The sequence below is a fragment of the Lichenostomus cassidix genome, chromosome 1Ab (assembly GCF_008360975.1).
Source record: "Lichenostomus cassidix isolate B80296 chromosome 1Ab, HeHo_3.0, whole genome shotgun sequence".
Lineage (NCBI taxonomy): Eukaryota > Metazoa > Chordata > Aves > Passeriformes > Meliphagidae > Lichenostomus > Lichenostomus cassidix.
In genome coordinates, this window is record NC_139481.1 from 8,360,752 (window position 1) to 8,384,875 (window position 24,124).

The window sequence follows — 24,124 nt, forward strand, 5'->3', positions numbered from 1 at the left end:
TGTTAGTCTGGTAATTTTCTATAGAGGAGCACTGGAGCATTTGTTCAGACAACAAGTTCAATCTCTCATGCTCAGTGAATACACGAACAAGCAAAGATCTTGCTCCTCTGATGTTTAATCAGCTCTCTCAGATTTCATGGATCAGCTGTAAATAGGAAGATCTCCCTCCACTGAGCCAGTTTTGTTGTTGGCCTCCGAACAGTTAAAATATAAGGGAAAAAATGTTCTTGCTTGTACCAAGACAGGAAAACCACAGAATGGAAAACTTCCGCTTAACTTTGAAAGACAGGAAATGGCTGGTGTTGGAAAGGGAACAGGTAGAGGAGGAGTGAGCCAGAGGACATCTATGGCTCCATCTATGGAAAACCAGCTATTCCCCAGACACTTCTCCTTCAGCTCTGTTCTTTTGGGGGATGGAGTTCCAGGCTGGCCCCTGTGCTCCAAGCCCTTTATACGCTTTCCAAGCACCCACCCCAGTTCCCTACTTCCTGCCTCCTCTGACTCTGCTATAAATATCCTGCTTGCCATTCATAGGTCCAGAGAAATGCACATTGCAGATAAAAGGGATCTGAGGTGACACTATGAAAAAGCCTTTAAACCAGCTCTTCTGCAGTGAGTGACTGCTGGGTCCTCTGCTTTAAATTCCTTTGAGTGAAACATCCTCCTTGTTTATCATGCTCACCTCTGGATTAGGATACATGACAATGTTTCTGAGGGAATGATTTCTTCCAATAAATAATGTGCTACATATGGTGCAGAGCTGAAAGCTGAAAGAATTCTGGTATTTGGGAGAATGTAGGGTGGAGAAAAGACAGAACTAGTTGAGAGACCACACTGCATGCAAAAGTATGGCAATTGCAATACTGAATATCTTAAATGCTTTGGTGAGGTGGATCAGTCCAAGAGGAAATAAAAGAGCAAAGTGATCCCTGGGGCACTTAAATAGCCATCATCTACAGTACTTCAATAGCCACAAAATACCCAGCCCTCCCTTAGCATCCTGCAGGGCAAAAATCACAAACCCAGAGAAGCGTGGGAAGACAAGAGCTGCAGTTCCTGGGCAAGAATTTCAGTATTGCAAATGATTGTGCTGGGGTGAGGGCAGGATGAGTTCTTAAGCCCTTTGTTTTACTTTTTTAAATATGAAGAGCAGCACCTGTCCCTTTTTTATTTTTTCCTTTTTTTTTGTTCCCCAAAGGGTTGGGGATTAAGGATTTAGTTGGTTATTTCCTTAGAGGATCAAGATAAAAAAGAGACTTCAATAAGTCTCTTTCCATCTTCTCTGCAGACAGTATATTTTCAATAGAATTAAGCAGCTGTCCTGCTTTCCCCCACTGTGTAACAGTTTGCAGCTTTACAGAGAAGCACAGAAATAGAAGATTTTATAATATCAGATAGAACGTCTGGGCAGTACTTAAGGAGACCTCAAATTATCACAGGAAGGTTTTAATGAAATGTTATCCATTCAGAGAGAAGCTCAACTAGATCAGGTGGCAAATAGCCAGTGACCCTTATCAGTATTTTGCCTTTAACACCTCTACTTTGGAACAAACACACTGCAGCAGAACCTGTAATAGTGAGTCATATGCATCACTCAGCTAGGCTGCAGTTCTGATATATAAAATATACCTTCCAAAGCTCCCTTCTGAGGCTGTCATCTTAATTCCTTGTTATTAGAGATCGAGCCAATCTATTGAGCTCCTTCCAAAACTCTTTAGAGGCACTTGTTTCTTCAACTCTGGAGTCTATTTTTCTTTACCAGGATGAGTACCTAATCTACTTCCCACTTGCATTCTAAATTATAGCTATTTCTTGAGTTTGCCAGTGTATTCTGGTTTTCTCTTTTTCTGTTTGACTGGGAAGCCAGCAGGGTGAGAAGCAGGTCCTTGCCAGCCTTTATTCCAGTGCCATGTTTAAATTGATTGAAGAACTGATGTAGATTTGGAGAATCAGACTGCACCTGTCTGGTGTATTTAGCTGTATGGGAAACAAAGCTTTCACTAGTACCGGAAAGTTTTCAAGCCAATAGGTTCCTTCCTGTCAGTGCAAGATCTCATGTGTGTTTCTGCATGCCCTTCTCTCACACAGATTTCCTCTACTACTAATGGCTGTTGGAAGAGCTGGGTAAAGGAAAGCACCAGGTCTTTCTTTCCCTCCTGTCTCAGAAACTGCTTTCCTGTTTGTCCTTTATGCAGTGTGGCAGCTTGGGCTATTGACGTAAACTTTGTCCTTTGTGCTGTTCAAAGCTCTCCTCCTCTGAATTTGACATTGCCTACTCACATCCTGACTGCTCTTTTGACAGAAAGGCGAGAGGACAGAACAGGATTGTAGGGTGGTAGTTGTCTTGGCACACCCAGGGGTTCACATTTTTGTGCAGGTTCTGTGTTTGTTCATCAAACTGTCACAAGGTCAGCACATGGCAGGTTCCTTGCAGCACATACTGCTCAATATGTTATGAGGAACAACAAGGAAAGATTGACCAAAGTTGTTATTGAAATATTGTGGTGGTGCTTTGATGAAGCATCACTAGGTTGCACTGTTGAAAAATATGGGAAAGGTAGTTCTGGTTCAAAAAAATATCCAGGTCCTGAACAGGAGGGAAAGAATTCAGAGGAGTTTTCTAAGAAGAGTTGCTTGGCCCACTTGGTTCTCTTCTCTGATGAAATCCACCAGAGTTTGCAGTACCCATCTTAACTTGGGCAATTACAACCAAAATGCTGATGTATGTAGTTTCCCCACTCAATTTTGGACTGTATCTCTCTATTCTACTTTTTCCCTCATGTGAACATCTCTCCTAGAGTTGCTGCAACATGCTGTATTGTCCTAAACATACTGAAATTCAGTAATCTGGACCAATCATTGCACACTGGGATCAACAGGTGTTCAATAAAATAAATTAAATTTTTTTCTGTATTCCCAGGGTAATTCCCCATGCCAAAGACCAAGCACTGAAAGGACTATACACTCATGAGCTAGCTAAATGCTTGCCTGCCAGTGTAATAGCAAGAGCAAGCAGGATCTGTAATCCTTTTACCCAGAAAAACAAAACGGTTTTGGTGAGATTTTACTATAATGACGGTGGTTTCAGATACATTTTGGTTTTAGAATATATAGGCAGCAAAGGTAAAGCTGACAGAACCATGCAATGCCAGTCTGCTTTCTGCAGAAGCAGCAATGTTTCTGCTTTTCAAGATTATATTTCTTCTCTGCCCTGTTTGGAAGGTGGCAGGGGAATCCTTAATTGTCTTGTTGTGCTTTCCTTAAAATCCCTTACCAGAAAAAGTTACTGCAATCTGAGGCAATGAGAATGTAATCTGTGGCTGTTTTGCATAGTTGGATAATTTGTTGTTTTTAAGCCAGCTCATGACTCTCTGAGGCTAACACTGTTCCAAATCTTATTAATAGCAGTCCTTGACATTTCAGAGGTTTTATCTTTTCGTTATTGTTCATACATGCTCATTTCTGAATTTACTAACGTGCACTTGCACTTCCTCAGCTTCCTTGCTTGTGGAAGGAAACAGTGTGCACCAGCAGCATGGTTTTGTTAACTGGGGATCTGCTTATCCCACAGAATTAGAACTGAACACGAAACTTTACATTGGTAAGCCACACCTCTGATTTTTCTCAGGGGAAAAAAGCTGTGTAGCTATTCTTAGCTGGTATATTAAGTGTGAAATGAAGCAGTTCCAAGGGGATAAACAACTGCTATGCAGAGGGAGCACCTTTATGCTTCTGTCTTCTCCTCAGAGCTCCAACAGTTGAGTGTTGTTGACTCCAAGTGTATCCATAGGGTTGGGGAAAATCCGAGCCCGAGCGAGGCTGCCAAAGCCCAGGCTTGGACGTGTGCCTCGTGTCCGTGTGTGTACATCGAGCGGCTCGGTGACCACCCTGCTGACTTCTTGAACTTTTAATGACAATGCAGCTGTCTGTTCATGCTGCTAATTAACCCCAAATCTGATTCCTCCCTCCCCCTCGTTATCCATGCCGTGAATGAGATGTGAAAACAAGAGGAGGACTTTTCCCGTGCCCTTAGGGCTGTCTGAGCCTGGCAGCAGTGACCCTGCCCGAGTGGAACTGAAAGAGCTGCTGCGCAATGGCCCATCGTCCTTTTTAATGGTTATTGAGATTCCACCTTCTCCCCCTCCCTCCAGTGCTGTAACAGTTTGGAGCGATATGGCACTTAGGGGAAAACAGCTGCAGGAATAACTTCTCTTTTGGAAAGCCAGAGACAGCTGTTCAGTTTGTAAGTCTAGGGATTCCTCCTCTACTTATTTAGGGCCTGATCCCACTCCAGTTAAAATCAGTAGAAAGATTCCAACTGGGTTCTGCAGGCAGTTGAAGGAAGCAGCTTCAGGAAGCAGCCTGCAATCAAACAATACTGCTTCAAAATGTTGGAAACGGCCAGAAAGGAAAAAGAGAGTAGGAAGGCATTTGTCACAGAGTTGACTTTCTGACTTGCCTGCAGTCTCAAAGTGCAATCACTCAACAAGCCAATGTTTTACTTGACAAACAGGTTAAATTAGTGTTTGTGGTATCTTAAGTTGCTTTTAAAAACTAGCTCTTGTATGTCTGTGTTGAGTTACAGTCTGCAGTGTTGATAGACTTTTATTGGCACAGTGAATTAAAGGACTGATCTTTGATGTTGAATGCTGATTTTAGTTTAGATACTCTGAGATCACAGGGGATAATGGCTCACTTTTTGAAATGATGCAAGTTCTCAGCACCTGCAGCTCTCATTGGTATGATCTTATTTGCCACTTCTGAAAAATGAGGAGAAAAATGGACTTTACTCTTGCTTCTGTTATTAGGAATTGTTGTTGTCACCTCTGATTTATACAGTGAAAGAGAATTCTAGAAACTGGCTGAGGAGGGTCAGAATTTCTATTTCATAGTGAATTTTGAAATGGTGGAAATTTATTCCATCTGGAATGTGAGGGAAAATTATAATATTGGAGTTTTCAGCATGGCATTTTCTGGGAAAAGTCATTCAGTTGCATTTGAATCTAATGTTTTGAAGGGTTAATTTGAATTACCCCTTAATGTTTTGAAGGGTTCAGTTTGAATGAAGGTGTCATTTCACATCAACATTAAGACTTCAAGTGTAGTTGAAAAGAACTGCTGATGCAGGATCAAAAGAGATTGAATTTTTTCTGAGAAAAAAACTGAAAAGCAATTTTGCTGAAGTTTATACTTAGAAATTTGTGACTTCAGTAAAGCCGTGATCCCTGACAGGAAAAAGCCTTTCCAAATACATCCCTGATAGCTTAACAGTAACAGCCTCCCCTTCTGGAAGCGCTGATTTTGATCAGGTTATGTGTTACCACTCAAGCTGGGAGAGATTGCAATTCATAAGTCCTTCGAGGTTTATAGCTAGCTTTTCCTGAATGCTGAGAATTCCCTTCACAACACAAACCTAGATTCCCTTTGCTTGCTCCAGTCCTTGTCAATGGGCTATTCACCTTGGCTTTGCTGCATTAATGAACAAACAAGTTTGCTTTGTGATTGTGTTGCTGCCAGTGGACTGAGACGAGCTATTTCCCCTCGTATTTCTGTGAGTTCCCTGCCTGTCAATGTTTAAACAAGCTTACACCTGTGCTGCAGGTGCGAGCTGAACTCCAGCCCTGGAAAGCTGCCTCTTGGGAGGGTGGTTCATTGCTTTGCCAAAACAGTCCTGCTACAGCAATGTCTGAGGAGCCCTGGACAGGCAGGAAGCAGTCAGGCTCGGTGGATACCCTGGAAATGATTACCCTTCTCTGTAAACATTCAGCACTGTGGTATCCAGAGAACTTCTGCCTCCCAAACAGTTAATGGACCTTAGAGCATTCAAAAATAGCCATCACTGTGCCAGGGCAGCTGTGAAATGGTTATCCAACCATATCTTGTGACCTTTAGGTTTTTTTCTAAAATGTTACAAGGACACCTAAGAAGTGTTATGGGAATGCAAGCTTGCCTCCCTCAAACTGCAAATTTATGAAGGTTTTCAAGTAAGAATTCTTTTGGAAGCTCTGAAACTACAGTGGCACAGATGAGCTAAGTGACTGGTATGTTCACTTTAAGTGAATCTCCATCTCATATGGTTGGACTTGAGCATTTCCAATTTAAACCCACTCATTATCAATACTATCTAAGAGTAAAACAAACATGGGTTACTCTTTAATTTGTATAAATATTTGTTGTGCAAAAAAACAGTCAACAATTGGTGGTAAACAAGCAGTCTTAACCATTCAGTGTGTTCTCTGTGCTTACAGAAGTCTGGCTAAGAGTCATAACTCTAATATGTCATTGGTAGCACCAATAAGCATCCAAGTAATGATACACAACTGCTGGAAATCCATTTTGATTATGGTCTACTGGGTTGTTCATGGGCATGAAATTTGGATGAGAAGTTTGTATGAAGAAAATTTGGGTAGTAGGAGAATGAGGTGGTTGTACTGCTTCTCTCTCCACTGCAGTTGTGAGTCTGTCAGTAGGACAGTCAGGGAGTTTGAGCAACTGTTTGTAGAAGAAAGGTAACTGGCCACTGGCTATCTACCCTTTCTGCTCTCAGTGCTCTGTGTCATTGCACAGGGAAAATCTTCAGAGCCAGAGGAGTACAGTGTGCAGTATTCGTGTTATTCATGGAAAGAGTTGTTGCCTGTAGATGTTTTTAGAATTCCAGGTCTTCTCATGACCTCTGTCATGAGATGTCGCATATCACTTCCCTTTTCTTTTTTTTACCTGATTTCCACAACAAATCAATACTGAGTTTTTTCAGGACTTCTGAGGTCAAAAACGAAGGATGATGCTTTGGAATGCAGTTATGACAGGACACTACATGGACTTATGGAAAGTTCTGGGTAGGTGGGCAAACTGGTCAAATTGCCCTGATATTGTCCTGATCTTGATCTGTAGACTGATGGGGACTGTGGTATGTGAGGCTCACTCAGGAGTCAGGGAGGTTTTTCACTTGCTTTAATGAACAGTGAGTCAGGATCTGAGTGCTACACCTAAGGCTTTACATGGTGCTCAAACTCCAGGGTAAAATTCCTCATGTACCTAAGATCAATCACATGGTACTAATTACTGTAGTTGCATAACAGACATTAATAAAATGGGCAATTAGTAAATTCCTTAAGCGTTATAATAAACCAGAACTGTGCCATGGACATGTCCAGTGTATGTAAACAGTCTCAGCAGATGCTGGCAGCTTCAGAACAATTGACTGTGTCTTGAGAATAGCAGGCAAAGATACTCTTTTCACTGGGGAAATTGTTTAATGTAGGTTTAATTCCAGGATCTGGCAGAACAAAGCCCAGGTCCTGTCAGGTGCAGTGCAAATAGGAGCAGCAGAGCAGCACATGTAGGCCTGGCCTGGTTAAACATATATACCTCTCTGGTGTGGACAGCTGCTTAGCCTGTCAGTTTAGGGCAAGTTTTGTAATGCAGGAAGGAATTTGCAGGCCCACCCAGTACCCTTGAAATCTATACATGTTCCCAAGCAGCTCTTCCTCTCTAGCTCCTACGTGCAGAAGTGAGCATAAGCCATGTGAGCAGCGGAGTGCAGCCTCCTTACAGAACGCTGGCACTCATCCCAGATGGGCAAGGTGCTGAAGCAAGGAGAGTCCTCTGAAGTAAGTTGATGAAGCAGGGAGTGTCCAGGCCTGTGGCTTTGGATAATCCCTCTTTTGAAAGGTTTACATGGGCTGTCAGAGATGCCCTATTTCTAATGCCTAGATGAAAACTGCCTTCAGATGTTCGCTTTGGAAGGACTCTCTTTCCTCCTCTTCCGCCTCCTGTTGAACTGTTTGGATCTGGTGCCCAGTGGGTTAAGAAAGACTAATAAATAAGCAGATTTGGCTCAAAATTTTTCTATTGCATCCTTAAAAAATACAGGGATGAATTTATGATGCTTGTTAACTCTGGATATACCCCAGGGGGAATCTTCCTCCTAGAAAGGAGCAAAGACATGCCAGTTCTATGAGTATGGTTTTGGAGAAGTCTCACTATTACTTGAAATGCAAAGCAGCATCTACCAGGTTCAAGCCCTGGGCGTTTGCTGGTCAAGAGCTGGATCAGAGCATCTTCCTTTATCTCCTCTTTTGACCTATGTGAGCCTCTCTTGGCTGCTTAGTGAAGGCAGTGGGTTTGTTCTGAAACCTGATATCAAGTTGCAACACAACAGCCTACAGAAGAAGTGATCAGAGCCCAGTAAAGCAACTTATCTACAGCTTTGCAGTTTAGGGACTTCCCTTTCTCAGCAGAACAGAAAATTCCAGGGAAAATTTCAGTTGGAAAAAAAAAAGGAAAAAATTCCAAAGGGTGTGTCTACACTGCCTCTTCAACCTGAAATGTCATTGTGTACCCATTTTGATGTACACCAGAAAGCAAAGTCATTTGAGGACTGTGTATTGCCCTTGTTTAGTTTCAACAGAACTTTGTTCTTTAAGGAGTGCCCGTGACCTCAAGAGAGAAGAAGTCTGCCCATGTGAATCAGAATGGGATTTCTGTGGTTGTAGGAGGTTCTTTAAACATCACTTGATCCATTTAATCACTCTAGCACTCATTCTTGCAGTTGATCATCGTGATCTGTGGAAGTGGAAGATCAGCCTCACTTCCAAGTCTCACTAAATCACAGGCAAAGGACATGTTTTCTCCTTGCAGAGGCTGCTCCCCTAACTGTCTTTAGACAATTCATCTCTCATCATATGCTCCAATTTGCTTTCCATGTTACTGCTCACTTGGTGGGTTGGGAAGCGATCAATGCCAGATGCACATTCCTTTCAGGCAGTAAATGCTCCTGCAGCAGTAAGTTATGTGCACCAGCTTCTTGTTTCATTAAAATCACATATGGTTTCCATTTGCCCCTAATTGGTCTCACTTCAGCTCTGCCATATTCTCTGAGTGGAAAGCTTAGACCTGTGGCTCCTTTGAACAATTCCAAAGAACTGTGGGAAACCAGAGCCTTGTCTCAGCCTGGCTTCCCCTGCTCCTCTGTGTACTGTGTCAAGAAGTACTTGATCTGGAAGAGAGGGCTGAACTAAATTCTTATTCTGTTGCACTGATCTTGTGTCGACAAAAGCAAATGGAAAAGGTGTTTTGAGCTGAGTATTGCTTTGAGTCATATGCTTGTTATTTTTATCCACTCTTGTAAGCTGGCTTTGGAAGTGCTTTTGTCTGTTGGTTTTGACAACCATCTTCCCAACACTGCTAACCTTGGCTGAAAGCATTTCTGCCTTTGGCAGTTGTCAGAGACACAGAATGAGGCAAAATGCACTCTGCTGAAAACACTCCTTGGAGAGAGATGCAAGATGCCTCTGCTGTGCTCTGTACGTGAGGCACTCCCTTCCCCTCCCTCCACTTGGATAATTTTTCTTTCCTTTTCTCTGATTTTTGTCTACTGCCTTTTGCCTTTAGCCTGAATTCAGCTTCCACTGACTAGTTTAAAAATGTAGGTGGAAAGTTAAAAAAAAAGCCTGCCAAAAGGGAGACAGAGAAGTGTCTGTTTGGCAGGAATGACATTGGTTTCTCATTTTATTTTACCAGGGGGTCCTCAATGCTGTAGGCACACTCATTATGTAGTCTGCAGTATCTCTGCTTAGATGTATAGCAAAGCCAGAATGTTCTGTTGATGCAAGCTGTGAGACTAACCTAGCAAAGCATCTAACTCCAGTAACTGCTCTGTGCCTGATCCAGCAAATCTCTTAGGTCTGCCTGTCTTCACTGAGTTTAGTAGGTGTAATAGCTGGTAACAACAGACAGTGGGTTTTTTTCTTCTTTTATTCCTTTAGCTTCTTTGTGTTTTTCATGAGGCATTTCCTGAAGCTAGTTTTTTACGTGTACTAACATCTACATATGGATCTAAGAGATTCTGCTTGGATCTTCTAAATGGATATAAATGCATTTGAGATCCATCCATTCTTCCTTCTCCATTAGTCTCTCCTCCGACAGTGTGTATGATGAGGAAGCAATGGAGCTAACATCAGGAGTTAAATGCAGGGGCAGTGCTGGGCAGTTGAAGAGTCTTCAACCAAGTTGCATATAAGAACCTGAAAGAAATGTCTAGAAGAGAATTGGAAGAGTCTTATCTTACAGAGATCTCATTTCTCGCTGATTCTAATGTATTTCAAAGGGTATTTGGACTTCCAGAGAGTGAGATGCACCATGTAGTGAAGGAGAAAAATGCTTGATCCTGCTGCCTGAAGAAAGTTTGTATCCACTTAATAAGCTGCAGGTGAAATGCCAAGCACTAACCAAGTTCTGCTTGTTTTATGCAAGCTTGTTTCTTTAATTTATGGTCTTGTTGGGAGGATTAGCTTTCTCCCAAGTAAAGCCCTTCTAGAGCAGTTAATACTTTTTGAGGTGATGGAAGGTCTGACATGATCATAGTCTTGTATGGAAGAGTTGTATCACTCCTTACTTTGCAGTGTTGGAAATCAAGCAGCACAGCATGTTGTGCAAACAAACTCTCAGTGGCAAGGAAATCTCTAGGGTTGGGAAATGTGGTTAATATTTAGCAATTGAAATTGTGATCTGTTGTTTTATACAGAGCTTAGGCTTGGACAAACCCATTTAATTGCCTTCCACTTGTTTTTAGGTGGCCTTCAAACAGACTTGTCATGCCACAGACAGGGAAAGTTTTGTTGGATCTGTAAAACAAAGGCCAAAAGTAAATGTCATAGTTCTGGTTAGAGCATGGGAAGGAAAGTTATGTGTGTCTTGCTTTCCTGTTTTTATTTAGATTTTATTGTTAGTTACCAACACACTTACTGATGTACATGAGTCCTTTACAATATGATATTTGTGTGGCAACTGATGAGGGGAGGTGAAAGGTATTGAGAAGGTGCTCTTTCTCAGTCAGTGCTCCTGAGAGCACTTTGAAAAGATGGGAAGTCAAGCTTTGGACTGCCAGTAATGGGAACTAGTTTGTTGGTCAGGGCCTGAAAGGCAGGCACCCAGCAGTGAGTCTCTTACTTCATTACCTTGTTTTTTGTTTCCTTGATGAAGTTCTTCTTGATGAAGATGCTGTGTACCAGCACAGCTGGATTTGACTTCTTCCAAGGCAAAGCAAAAGGGATTTGCTTTGCCTTTTTTGGCTTTGGCTGAAGGTCATGACGGATTGAGGCAAAAGAAAGCTTCTCTATGGTGTTTTTTCAGCCTTCTTGTGCTTCTCAAGAAGCCTTCAAATTCAACACTCTCAATAAAAGAATTCTGTTTTCGTTATGGAGGAGGAGGTGACTTTCAGTATTAACAGATCATCAAACAGACTGGAGGCTTCTGGTTTTTTCCCCTCTTCATAAATCCCCTGCTGTAATCAGTATTTCCTTCTCCATTTCCACAGCACAGCAGAGTGGAGGAGTGGATGAAGGGCTGCAATCTTTTCCCCCTGCTAAAGCAGCCACCACCTAATTGCTACTCAGAGAAGCCTGCAGCTGCCAGGCAGTTTAATAGAGACTCCCAAGAGGCTGCATATAGTAGGGCCATACTTGCAGTTCAAAGGACACAATCCACCTTTAGTTATGGTCCTCTGGTTTTAGGGCAGCCAAGAGTGTTGGTAGTAATTGCTAACAGATCAGGCAGGGGAGGGGGAAAAGGAATGCATCTTGTGAGAGAGAGTGAGCCAGGGAGAGAACAGTTCCATCTTAGCAGCACCATCAGCACCAGTACTGAAAAATATGTGTAGAAGCATCCTGCCCTGCCCACATCAGGAGACACCCCCAGAAATGCCACTAATATTTCAGTAGTGTGCTAGGTATACTCAGGAGTCTAAAACATACAAGCTGCCTTCGCCCTGTGTGATGTGAGCCCTCCAGCATGTATCAGCACAGAAAGGAGTTCTTGTGAGGCACATCAAATGGGAGAGCTGCTAGTGAAGCTGGTAAAAAGGTCTCAGCAAATTGCTCTCGGAAGTGAACAATAGTTGTATAGTCTTCGGATGAATAAAATGGCAACAATCCTCCTTAGCATGCCACGTGTCTGGTGTTAGAGCAGTGTTTTTAAGTGTTGGTGCAGTCAGTGGCCTCAGGACAGAAGGAGCTTTTCTTCAGCCTCCCAGTCACGTTGCTGCTCCCTATATATTTTATTTAGCCACTATTTGAATCTCAGAGAATGGCCTGGGAGAATAACTTGTCCCGTGTGTCTCCATTAGCAGACAACGTGAGTCCTCCACATCCTCCACTCACTTAAATGCTGTGAGCATGCATCTCAGCCAAAGCTCTCACTTAAAAATACTCATGTTGCACACCAATAAAATAAATCCGTGAAACAATAATGAGAAGTGTAACAGTTGTTACTCTCCTGAGCCGTTCATGGTAATTGGTCACAGGGGAAATGGGTTTGGAGCAAAGCCTGGTCTCTGAAGGGTGTGGCTCCATTTAAAATGCTGTTTATGGATGACAAGCAGCCCACTTGTGTGAAAGCATCTGGTTCTCATGGCGCAGTTGAGCAAGCAGCTGGAACTGGTGGTGTTAGCCTGGCTCTGTACCGCTGCCCTCTCATCAGGGGAAGGTGAGATTTGGGACAGGTCACCATCTAGTGGCTGGCCCCGATAAGGGACACGGGCTGGCTTGAACCAGGACATTTGATGCCTTTGCTTTTCAGTTGGGAAAGAGAGCTACCCCACACGTGTGTGCCTGGATGAAATTACTTGGTGCCTACAAGTCTTTTCACCATGTTTCCTCAGCTTGGCAAGTGCATATCTTAATCTCTCCTTGCCTGTTTTTCTGCTCCTTGACTCATGAAAAGAATGCCTTCTGCCATCTCAGATGTAAAGTCAACATCTTCTTCTGCTTCATATCTTGCCTGTAGCCCTACTCTCCCTATGAATCATGGCCACAGAGTAAGTGATTATTTAAAGAGTACTTGAGTTATGTATGCATATGGGCAAATAAAAGGTCTTATAGGTCCTTTTTCTCCTATGCCCATTCTGATTTGTTTGCCTTTATCAGACCTCATCCAGTGACATTTGGAAAAGATGTGATTTTTGCCTGCATTTGTGTGTATACATGCACCTGCAGACAGTTTGTACCACACTAGAGATGCCAGGGAAACACAAACCATTAGCTGCTGCCACTAGTCCTGGCAAATCTGAGCCATCTCTGTTTTCCTAACTACCTAGCTAGTTTACATTTAAAAAACCCACAAACAAAAATACAAAAAGGCAGGGAAGAGAGATAAATACACTAATAATTTGTGATACAAATGCATTTCTTGGACAGTCAAACACAGCAGGTTATTATTTTCATATTTTTTTTTAAGAGTATCAACTAAATGCCTGGTTTCCTTCCTTTCACAAGGGGATGTTTTCTCCCTCAAGTTTTTAGTCATGTCAGATGTTGAGAAGCAGTGTGTATGTTTTCTCCTCTTTGCATCATGGCATGGCTGCCATGCTTATCTTATCAAGATTGATATCCTTGTCTAATTTAGCTTTTCATAAATAATTACAAATCACTCGTGAGACCTTGCCAACTGCTCCAGTCCCACAAAGTGACCCGATCTGAAACCCCAAAGTACTGAGAAACATTCATCTTGGAGTATTTTCATAGGCAGTACTTCAAAGGAATTGTGGTTTAAAAATATGCAGCTATTTTGGTGACCACTTGTGTGGGATAAAGTTTCCCATCAGTAATAGCAGGACTGTAATAGAGATTCAAGGAGAAGGGAGGAGCTCAGGAGAGCAGTCACAGCACCTTTTGCCTCATTCTGCTCAAGAAGTAGGAATTTGCAGGAGTAAACAGTTGACTTCATTAACTTGACATGGACTGAATTTGCAACAGAAATGCTGTAAATTTTGGATAATTTGCAGAGGATGAAAAGTTCCTCTGGCAAGTATGCATGGCCCCTGCTCAGTCAGGAGCAAAATGTTTTGTATTTTCTGGCCAGGCATGCAGAGTGGTCCAGCCATGTAACTGGGGCTGGTGGTTTGAAGGGGCAAAGGTAGGGACTGGGTAACTGCAGATGTGCAGCTTGGAGCCTTAGGGGGTTGAAGCTACACATGCAAGAACAACCTCTGAGCAGTCCTGTCCATCCAGCATTTCTCTCCAGTGGCTCAGATGCATCTAATCCTCATGGGATGGGAATTTACCCTCACAAATTACAGGTGATAGACTTGAGTTGAAATATTCTCTGCTCCTTGGCTAACAGCTTGAGTTTTCCTTTAATATGGGAAAAATGAGGCAGGGTGGGTTCTTTGTTCATTTCTAGCTCTTAAGTAAAGAAAAGAACTTAGCTAGAAAAGTTACCATTGGGGTGATAAAGGCAACTTCTCTGCAAAACAGAAGGCTTGAGCCATTTACAAAAGGCTTGAAGTGACATCCCACACTGAGGTTTGTCATGGCATTTCTAGGTGAATTTGCTAGGATGGTTGTTCTTCTCCAGCTTTACTGGGGAACAATAATACGAAAATACAGACCCTTCTACTTGTTTGCAAGGGTATAATTAGTTGAAATTGGAATGCTCTTACATGCTAGTGGAGATACGCATTTTGAATATTTGGTGAAGTGGTTGATTAGTCCATAAATCAAAGATTCTGTCTGAAGTGGCTGTGGTACTCTAACTAGAAGATGAAGAACTAACAAGCTAGCAGTGAAATACAGGAAGAAAATGTTTTTTTGAGGTATTTTGTCAGCAACTGAGAATGTGCCTGTGCTCTTATATGCTAACTGTATTCTGGTTTGGAAACCCTAGCATTTTGTTATACTGCCTTTTACTATATTTCTTATCATAGTCAATAAGATATAAGATTTCTTTGTTGGTTTTAGATGTGTTGGGCAAACACCAGTGTTTTCAATTTCAGTGTATCAGATATGCAGCAGATGAAGATAAAACTTTTGACACTCTCTGCTGTAGCCTCCAGTGTTAGTGAGCTGTCCTTGAATTCATAAAGCCTGAAGGAATTGTGTTCTTTCTCACTGACCCTTGGAGAGTCTGTTTTCTGTAGCTTTGCTGGTGGTTGTGCTGGTTGGGGGCAGCAAGTGGAGGAAGCCTGTTCTTTAAAGATATTTGCAGTCCTCAAGCACATGGTTCAATATAGCTACTAAGGTTTGAAGATGACAATAAATTGAAGTCAGAACAACTTGTTAAATAGAAGAATCAATAAAATTGCTTTTACCGCCATTGGGAAATAGAAGTGAAAAAAAATTAAGTTTTACACTCAATGAATGAGGGTTTTGTTGGTTCTTTGAATCAAAGCCAGGACTGTCTTACCTAGTATAAAATTTCTTTGACATGTCTGGCTGAAGCACAGGATATAAATCAGAGCAGAGTGGATTTGTCTTCATTTCACACTACCCTTGTGGAACAAGGTCCAGGAGCTGGTGTGTAAAACTAGACCTGTCTGTTCCTTTAAATCTGTTCTGATTATTCAGAAAGCTGGGAGAAGCTTTTTGCCTTCTTAGATGGATCTGGGTAGTGAAAAAAACCTTTGCCTTCTCTTTTTCCTGTTTCTTCCAGTGGAGTCCTACAGATGTTTGAAACCTAAATAAGCTAAGACACAGCAAGATGCTTGTTTAATATCCTATATATTCAGCAAAATGTATCCCTGAACTTTGTTGTTGCTGTTTGCTGTAATGCAGATAACTCAGTGCCTTTTCCTGCTTCCACCTCTTTGTCTCCCTTCTATGCCTCCCTGGTTTTTGTTGGTTTTCTGTGATGGGTTAAAATGAATAATGCTTGCCCTGTCCCTAAGCTTTGCTCCTTTACTGAGATGAGCAGGTGGTTGCAGAACTTTTCCAAAGAGGATTGATAGAACAGTTTTTTAAATTTTCTTTTGTGGGTATGTGGAATTCCCCAAAAATAGATGAGCAAGAGAACATTTCATTAATCACTGACTGCAAACTGCCCACTAGATTTAAAAAAAAAAATCCTTATCTATGGGATGCCAGAATGGTTCTCTCTGATGGCTTGGGCTCAGTTGACATTGCTGTGGTGCCTCTGTGGCACAGTGGCAATCCCTGTGTCTCTTGGTATCCATGAGGAAATGCAGTGCAGTGTACATCAGAGCTGATGGGTCAGCTTCAGCTCCAGGTGACATCTGCCTGCCATGGAGGCTTTCACTGGCCACTTGATGGCTGCTGAATCATCTGGATTTGCACAGTAGCTGTTTGTTCAAGGCAGCTTTTGTTAGTTTTGTGGTACCTCAAAGGTGGCAGTTGTAGGGAAATCCCCAGATAATGGGATATTCCAGTGCACTGTATTGTGGTGTTGTGTTTATTGGGAAACAGAAGCTGCTTTGGCACACAAAGAGCAATTTAAAAGTAGTATCCTATTGAATATCATCTTGTACGTTGAGAGTTAAGACATTGCAAACTTCATCCCTTTGGCTTGGTGCAAAGATTTTAATCTGTCTCAGTCCCAGCTACAGTCTGCGTTGCAGATTTCAGTGAGATTTAACCACAAATAATGCTTGTTCTTATTCTGCAAGCAGAACTGGATTTCCTCTAAATAAATACCTGCTTTGGCATCCCATTTTACATGCCTTTACTGTGTGTGAGATGTAGAATAAATTGAGAGGAAGGTTCACCTGGAGTTTTGTTTCTTTTATAGGATAATTTATCTAAACAGTTTAGGGTTTGGTTTTGTTTTTTAAAGTGGAGAGTATAGGATAAATGTTGTGTAAAGCTGTCTATAATTTGCTGTATTTTTTCCTCCCTCATGACAGTGATCCGAGCTAAAGTGGTGGGGAAGAAGCTCATGAAGGATGGACCGTTTGGAACGATGCGATACACGGTCAAGCAGATGAAGGTATGTTTGCAGACATTTCACACAGGCTAGTAGGTGTGGGAGGGAGTCTAATTAGCACCTAATTATGAACACTTTGCATACTTGACAGTACCTCAACTTTTTGTGCTGACCATACAGAGTGGAAGGAAACCAGCAACTAGTAGAAGAGGGGAAAGGAGCAGGAAGAGATCATTCCTGACATACAGTGCTGAATACCTGAATTCTTCCATTATTTAAAGTTTCTGGTAGTAAAAGATGCCAGATGGTCTTCTCTAGAAATTGTGTTTCGTGTTCAACATGCACAGTGTTAGACTGGAAACTCCAGCTTTTCCATGCAGCACTTTCATTAAATCCAAGAAGGAAATTATGGTAGGGGGTCTGCCAGCCTTGGGAGAGTGCTCTTGTTTCTCTTCTTTCCTTACACTCTTTGTGGCCACCAGTTAGGATGATGGCATTTTTTCCATGTAGAGAACAAATGAAAATCATATAGTGAAGTCTTTCTATAAAGCTAAATGGAGCACTGCAGCTTTTAAATAATGTCAGCTGAGAAGAGCTGTAAAGTATTGATTGAGAGATTAAAAGAGGCAGAACTACACCAGTTGCTTGATTTCTTTAGTTTCTTTCTTCAGAGCTCTAATTCTTTGCTGCACAAACTGCACTCAACCTGCTGCTCTGGGCTTAGTTTTTTTTCTTAAACTGCCCCCTTGTTATGTAATGCTAAAAATCAGCCCTAGATTGTTTTTCTTGGCAATGCCATTCCAGTCATAAGACTGGTTTATGTCTTTAGGAGAAAAAAAAAAAAAAAGAAAGGGAATGGAAAAGCTTGGCAGAGACTGCAGAAATCTGAAACATATTAGACAAAGTAAAGGTTCAGAAAAAACCAGTCACTTGCCTGCCTTGTAACAGTAACTCTCTTTATAAGGCAGTTTATAGCTAAGCACCAAAGCAGGAGGAGGAGACGCAAAGCCTGTTTCATAAGCTGTCCCAAAACCATGCACGTAGCCAAATCTGCTCTGGCATGGCTCTGCCACAAGAGTGGGATGCCTGCACTTTGAGTGAGAGGGTGTGAGGTGCTGGGCTTATTGACTTCCTTAACCTTAAAACTTTCTCTGTAAGGAAATATATATTTATATAAAAACAGAAAGGAACTGGTTATATTGGCAGCAATGAGACAATATGGCCATTTTAATTTTTTTTTTTTTATGGCTGTTGCTGGCCTCATCAGGCTCACAGCACTCTGTGCTGTTCTTCTCCAGTTTTGTCACTCTCCAGCTCAGCAAGTGTACCTTGCTTCACAAAACTACTCAATGCCCACATGCTGCAGTGGCTTCATCAACTTCTCTTTCTGATTTCAGCCCGCTCTATCCAGTACCATCACTTTCCCTCCTTCTCAGTGCCAAGAGTTTGGTGCTTCCTGTCTAATGGATGACCATGAACAGGGTGCAGCAGTGATCTACAATAATGGCAGTCCCTAAAATTAATTACTATCCTTCACCAGCCATAACACTTCTAACTAAATAAGACACCTGAGCCTGTCCTGGCTGTTTTCATTGGGTTATTCCACAGCACAAGGCCTTTCTGCAGGAGCATTCCCACAGTGTTTTGTTAGGAAGCTGTGTGTCCAACAAAAGCAAGAGGGATTTTAAAGAGGAAATCACGTGTTGGTCAAACTGCCCTTATGTTTGTTGCTTAGATGGTGGGCTGGTGGGATGTTGCTGGACATTTAACTGTGGCCTTTGGCAGGAAGGAACCTGAAGCAAAGTGCTCAGTAGAACTGGAATGTCCGGAGGACATAGTTCTTCATAAACAAACAAACCAACCAAGTGTCTTCTTTGGAAACCCTGCTGTCTTTCTGCTGAGCTTAGAGACTTCAGTATATTAGGTCCGTCCAGTGGGGGAGTTGAGAGTGACGCAGCAAATTTCTCCCTTGTTTGCTCCAAAGAAAGCTGACTGTCCTGCTGAAAAGAGAACTAAGGAGGCCTATGGCTCTGCACAGCTGCACAGGAACAACTCTGAAGATAAAACTAACATGTCATCCTGCATAAACTCTTCTGCACCTGCAGGTGAAAAATGAACAAGTCATTTAGTCTATCAGTGTGTGCTGAATTGGCTGTGGAAGGCACTGAATGCCTTAAAGGGCAACAAACAATCTCTAGTTCTTTCAGAAGCTCTTTGGAGTTTACCAGGTTAGATTCTCAATCTCACTAATGTTCCTGAACTCGTTGCTGCATTTCACAACTAAACCAGCTTGGGGCCTGGACTGGAGCACAAGGTCAGCTCACAGGGACAGAACAGTGCCAGCAGGCTTTCTGGCATTCTGGTTTGTTGTCTGAAGAGGCCTTGTGCTTTTACAAGCAACCTCTGCCTCCCCCCCACTGCTTTCTTAAAGAATACAAGAATACTTTGAGATCACATGTCATAAATCTGCACAGGACCGATCTAACCCCTGTGTGTTCTGTGATCCTGCAGTGCATTCTGAGAATGGCCCAAGCCTATTTCAGGAAACTGCAAAGGAAACAAGGAGATAAGATATTTCTCCTCCATGTGCACAAACAGTCCTGGTTGACCATGGCAGCACTCTGCACAGGCTGCCAGAAGCAAGGAGACTTTCCTTGGTTTGTTGCTTATCTGTAAAATGAGTCTATGGGGGAAATGTGATAGTCCCAAGAGGAAAGAAGTGGGGTAGGATTAATTTGGTTTAATTTTAGACAGACTAAAATGAGGTGTTGAGTCTTTCCTGCTCTCTTGATTGTCAATGGATAGAGACAGGAACCATCAAAGTGTAATTCAGCCCACAAGTTGTAGACAGATATTTTAGGATGGGCTGAGTTCTTCTGGAGGTGTCTGCTCTTGGCATTTGACTGGAGAGGATGCCTAACTCATGTGAATTGCCTGTATTTTAGGTAACTGAAGATTAGGCAAGGTGTGATTCCAAGCTCTTGGTATCTAGTGCAACCTCTCAAGGGAGGGATAGAGGGAGGAACATCATGAGCAATTTTCCAGGATGAAGTTGTTCAAGCAGCAGGAACCACCACAGGATTTGCCTGTGCATTTCTGAGGCAGTGTGGGGGCTGCTGAGGGGAATGCTGACACAGATGGAAATAGAGCAGCTCTAGCAGACATCACCATGTCATGCTTGCTAATACTTTGTTCCCTGTTATTATACTTTCAAAAATACACATTTGTGGGGACAGGAGAACTCTAAGAGTAGCAGTTAGGAGAGAGGCTAGCTTTATGATTGGGTTTCTTCTGACTGGTCTAACAGCACTTCCAAGACACTTTGTATATCCAAAAATAATGCTCAAGGTGTTTTACTTGTTTTGACAGTGGGCATCTGCAGAGGATTCCCCCTTGCCAAACTTTCATTTTCCTTCCCTGGAAAGCGAGGTCCTGGTGAATTTTGTTGAGTCACCAGAGGATGAGGCAGCCCTGTGTGCCCCAGCATGGGCTCAGCCAGTGTGGCAGTGGCCACCATCAGTGAGGGTCACTGAGGGCAGGGTAGAAGTGCTTTGTGAGAGGCTGAGATGTTCCCTTTAGCAGCCCTGCCAGTGCTGTCCCTGATGGTAATGTGAACAGGAAATTAGGTCCAGCAGCTGAAAACCAAAGCCCAGTTTATCATCACTGGTTACTTCATAGGCAGCATGTTTGGCTTGATGGCTCAGCAGATGTGTGAAGTGCTGACTGTCCCAGGCCTGTAGGAGGGACCTGAGCAGCTTCCCAGAGGAATGGGTAGTGTAGCTCAGAGCCCTGGGGGCAAGAGGAGGAAAGGGCTCCAAGTGTGCATCAGTAACACAGATATTTAATCAGCCCAACATGACTGGGAGCTCAGCACCATGAGTGGCAGAGCCCTCACACTGCCATGTGTGCAGCTCTGCAGGGTTGGTAACACTGCCTGGAGGGCTGGGCAGCCCAGCTGCTATCTCAGCTACTCTTATCTGCTTAGATACTCTTATCCCAGCTGCTTGGTGTGACACCCACCAGAATGGGGTCTGGACACGAGACCTTTATCTGTGTGCCTTTCCTCACACTGTCCTTGGGAGGCAGGGAACAAAAGCATGCTGAGGGCTAAATAACTCATCCAAGGGCAGACAGGATGCTTTCTAATCTAGATCTCCAGCTATGTTGATTGTGATTGGAAAATCTGAGTAGGTCATCTGATACCAAGAAAATTGCAGGGATAAAGCAGAGATAAGGTAAAATTCACTTCTTCCATATCCATTGAAAGACTTTGGCCACTTATGGACACAATGCCATACATCAAGCATGATCTATGAGTTTTTGTTGCTACAGTATGATTAATTAAAAAAAATATTTGCCTTGCCTATTAGCTGGGTGTGGAAGAAAGGCTGGGAAATGCAAACTCTTTAGCATGTCTTTTACTGTACACAGCAGTGCTGTTACTGAGTTGTGATACTGTTAAAAGATCATGCTGATTAGGGGAATCTAAGGAGAGAAACAACTCACCTGGCTGACATTCTATAGATGCTCCAAAGATAATCTGGCCTCTCAGCATAGCAAAATTAGTACTAGTTCTTTATGGTTTTATATGAAGTATTTGGGCCTAGCATGAAATCTGTTTAATTTACAGATGTTCTTTCAGAAAGAAAAAGATTTGTTGTTTTTAAAGAAGGTGGGGAAATGGTGAAATACCCTGGGATAGTAGGGGACTTCAAGAAATAGAATGCAGCCTGGAGAAGAGCACTACAGCTTAGGTGACACAGCATCAAAGATCTGTAGCTCTGGGGTTGTTTGGGATTTTTTTGGTCCTCTTTTGCCTGACATTAATATTTACTGCTAAACTGAATGTGAATGTGCTGTCTATCAATAAAGCCAAGAGAGAAAAGGATAGGCTGGGAAATGCCAGGAAACTCTGATTCTCTCTGAACTTCTATTGTTTCTTCTTTAACTACTAAATGTTGTCCATTCATGGAGTTGGCGGGGGAAAAAAGGGTGACTGAATGCTTTGAAAAGACAAATTTTAAAGATGAAATTCTCAGGGAAATCATCTTCTGAGTTTTAAAAATAGGCTATGTTTAATTGGGTCCAATGTACACATGCAGTGGTTGTTTCATTGCTATGCAAAGACTTCATCATGCTGCTAACAGGTGGGCATGAGTTTCTCTAAATTGCAGCAGTGAGGGCAGGTCAGATGGGGACATGTGCTAATTTCTGACTGAATCCAACTGCCAGTCTATCTGTGGGCTCATGTTTCGACTAAACCGAGCTGGAAGGAAGATTATGAAGAAGGAGGAGGAGTGCAGAGGAATTATGTATACATGATATTTTCTTTACGGCGCCCATCAGTATGGGACTAATTTTAGAAGGTGGTGTAGAATTCTATGTCTGCATTCATTGAGTTGGAGAAACATTAAGTCCTTGCTGAGGTCAGCAGGAGTTACGTGTGCTGTGCGTTTGAGGAGGAGGTGTCTGGCTTGATGACTTAGATCAAGCGCCAAAGGTTTGAAACTCTTACAGCAGCAACACTGGAAAATAGGGTAATTGTTTAAAAGAAAAAACCCTTAGTTTGGAAGAAACGGTTTAAATCACAGAGAGGAGAAAGATTCCAAGCTTGAACTAATTTTATTTCTCCCTAATTATGACCTTTATAAGGGAAAAAAAAATTTCAGGATGTTGGCAGAGCTTGCAGCGTTGGCGCTTTGTTCCCTCAGTGCCACTGGAACTAATATGAATGGGAAAAACTGGTCCCTGTGCTGAATTGCAATGGCTTGGTAGCAGGTGGTTTTTCTGCTTTACCAGCAGATCTGGTGGAGAGACTTCCATGAGTCCAGCCAGTGTCAGTATTCCTTCACTCTTGTAAAAACCAGAAAATTTATTGCTTACCACCACAAACTAGGAATGTATATTGTCAAGAATCTTAAGTGCAATTTGTCCTCTTAAGATGACTTAAAGCATTTTAATTCTTTCTCTAGATGTACAGGGGCTTCCAGATAATGCCACATGTTCAGTACATCTACACAGAAGCATCTGAGAGTCTTTGTGGAGTCAAGCTGGAGGTCAACAAGTACCAATATCTGATTACAGGTAAAAGACTGTGTACTTCTCCATAAGCAAAACCTCTTCTGTTCTATACATGCACCTGCTAAGGACATGGGCAGTGGTGTAGACAGCTCTGTACATGATTTTCCAAGTGTTAAGATGGCCAACAGTATTCTAGTGTTCAGTACTCTACAATTCTGAGAGTCATTTCACTCCCTAGGTGTCCCTCTCTTTCCTGAAGTGTATCTTATAGCCAGGCATGCTGTGACAAGGATGTTATGACAGTCCACAGCTCTTAATTTATACCTAAGCTGGCATGTCTGTCACAGGGACCTGGGATCTGCTGGGCTGTGTCAGAAATGAAGCTTATTTTTGGAATGAGGTGGAGAAATGCAGGCTGCTGGGATGAGGGGATGCAAGGGGATGGACATGTGGCAGTTGCCAAATCTTGTTTCTAGTGAAGGTGTCACTTCATTTTCCCTGTTGTTAAGAGGAGCTTGACAGCATTACTAACCTGCATGTTGCTGGTGGTGCTTACAGCCAGCACAACACTCCTGACTTTCAGAAGTGCTGTTATCTTGCTGGCCAGAGATTCCTGAACCAGTTAATAAAACAGAAAGCATTTGCTGAGCAGCGGCCGAAGCCAAACATATTGAGAGCATTAGCAATCTCAGGAAACAAGAGAAGTGCTTGAGCTGAGAAGTGCTAACTTGTGACCAAATCTCTGTTTTCCAGGCCGGGTGTATGAGGGGAAGGTTTACACTGGGCTGTGCAACTGGTATGAGAAATGGGACAGGCTGACTCTGTCCCAGCGCAAAGGACTGAACCATCGCTATCACCTGGGCTGTGGCTGCAAGGTACGTGTGCCTCTCAGGTGGCATTCAGACATTCAAGCCCAAGAACTCTGTTTCTCCTGGCTGGTAATACTCAGTGATGCTGGAGAACAACCAGAAGGAGAAATGGAGGACAGCAGTTTTTACAGAGAAGAAGTAAAGCTCATTTTTAGTGTCAAGAGTAGAGAAGAGACAATCAAACAAAAATGCAGAGCCTATGCTTTGAATACCCTGCTAACTGGGAATTAATTGGGCTTGGGGAAGACTTTCAGAATCCATGCAGAATCGTTTGCAGGTGAATTAAATCAGGTACCAAAGGCTTGGCAAGTTGTGTCCAGCTTTTTTCCTGTGCAAACATTTTGAGTACTTAAAACCTCACAGCCTGGCACTGGAACTAAGACTTTTGCACATGGCCTCAGGCCTGCAAAAACACAGACATAAGCTCAACTTTTCTGCACCTGAAAAGCCCTTTTGAGTACGGAATTAGCTGTGTGTGTGAAGCTAAGCACATGCTTACGTGCTTGCAGAACTGAGGCTGAATTTTGGATTAGCAAGCAAGGTTTGAGGGAGTGGAATTTTGAGTCCCTTGTCTCTGTGAA

The 24,124-nt window shown here is 42.6% G+C and overlaps 2 protein-coding genes across 2 annotated transcripts in view; one reads left to right on the top strand and one right to left on the bottom strand.

Moving 5' to 3' along the window:
* The window catches only part of SYN3 (synapsin III), a 191,476-nt gene that overhangs the window by 101,191 nt on the left and 66,161 nt on the right, over positions 1–24,124 (bottom strand). The gene's annotated exons all lie outside the window — the stretch shown is intronic.
* The window catches only part of TIMP3 (TIMP metallopeptidase inhibitor 3), a 37,394-nt gene that overhangs the window by 8,691 nt on the left and 4,579 nt on the right, over positions 1–24,124 (top strand). Inside the window, exons 2-4 of the mRNA XM_085049700.1 lie at positions 16,634–16,716; positions 22,626–22,737; positions 23,428–23,549. Coding sequence (XP_084905826.1) covers positions 16,634–16,716; positions 22,626–22,737; positions 23,428–23,549 — 317 coding nt within the window. The remainder of the gene's footprint in view (positions 1–16,633; positions 16,717–22,625; positions 22,738–23,427; positions 23,550–24,124) is intronic.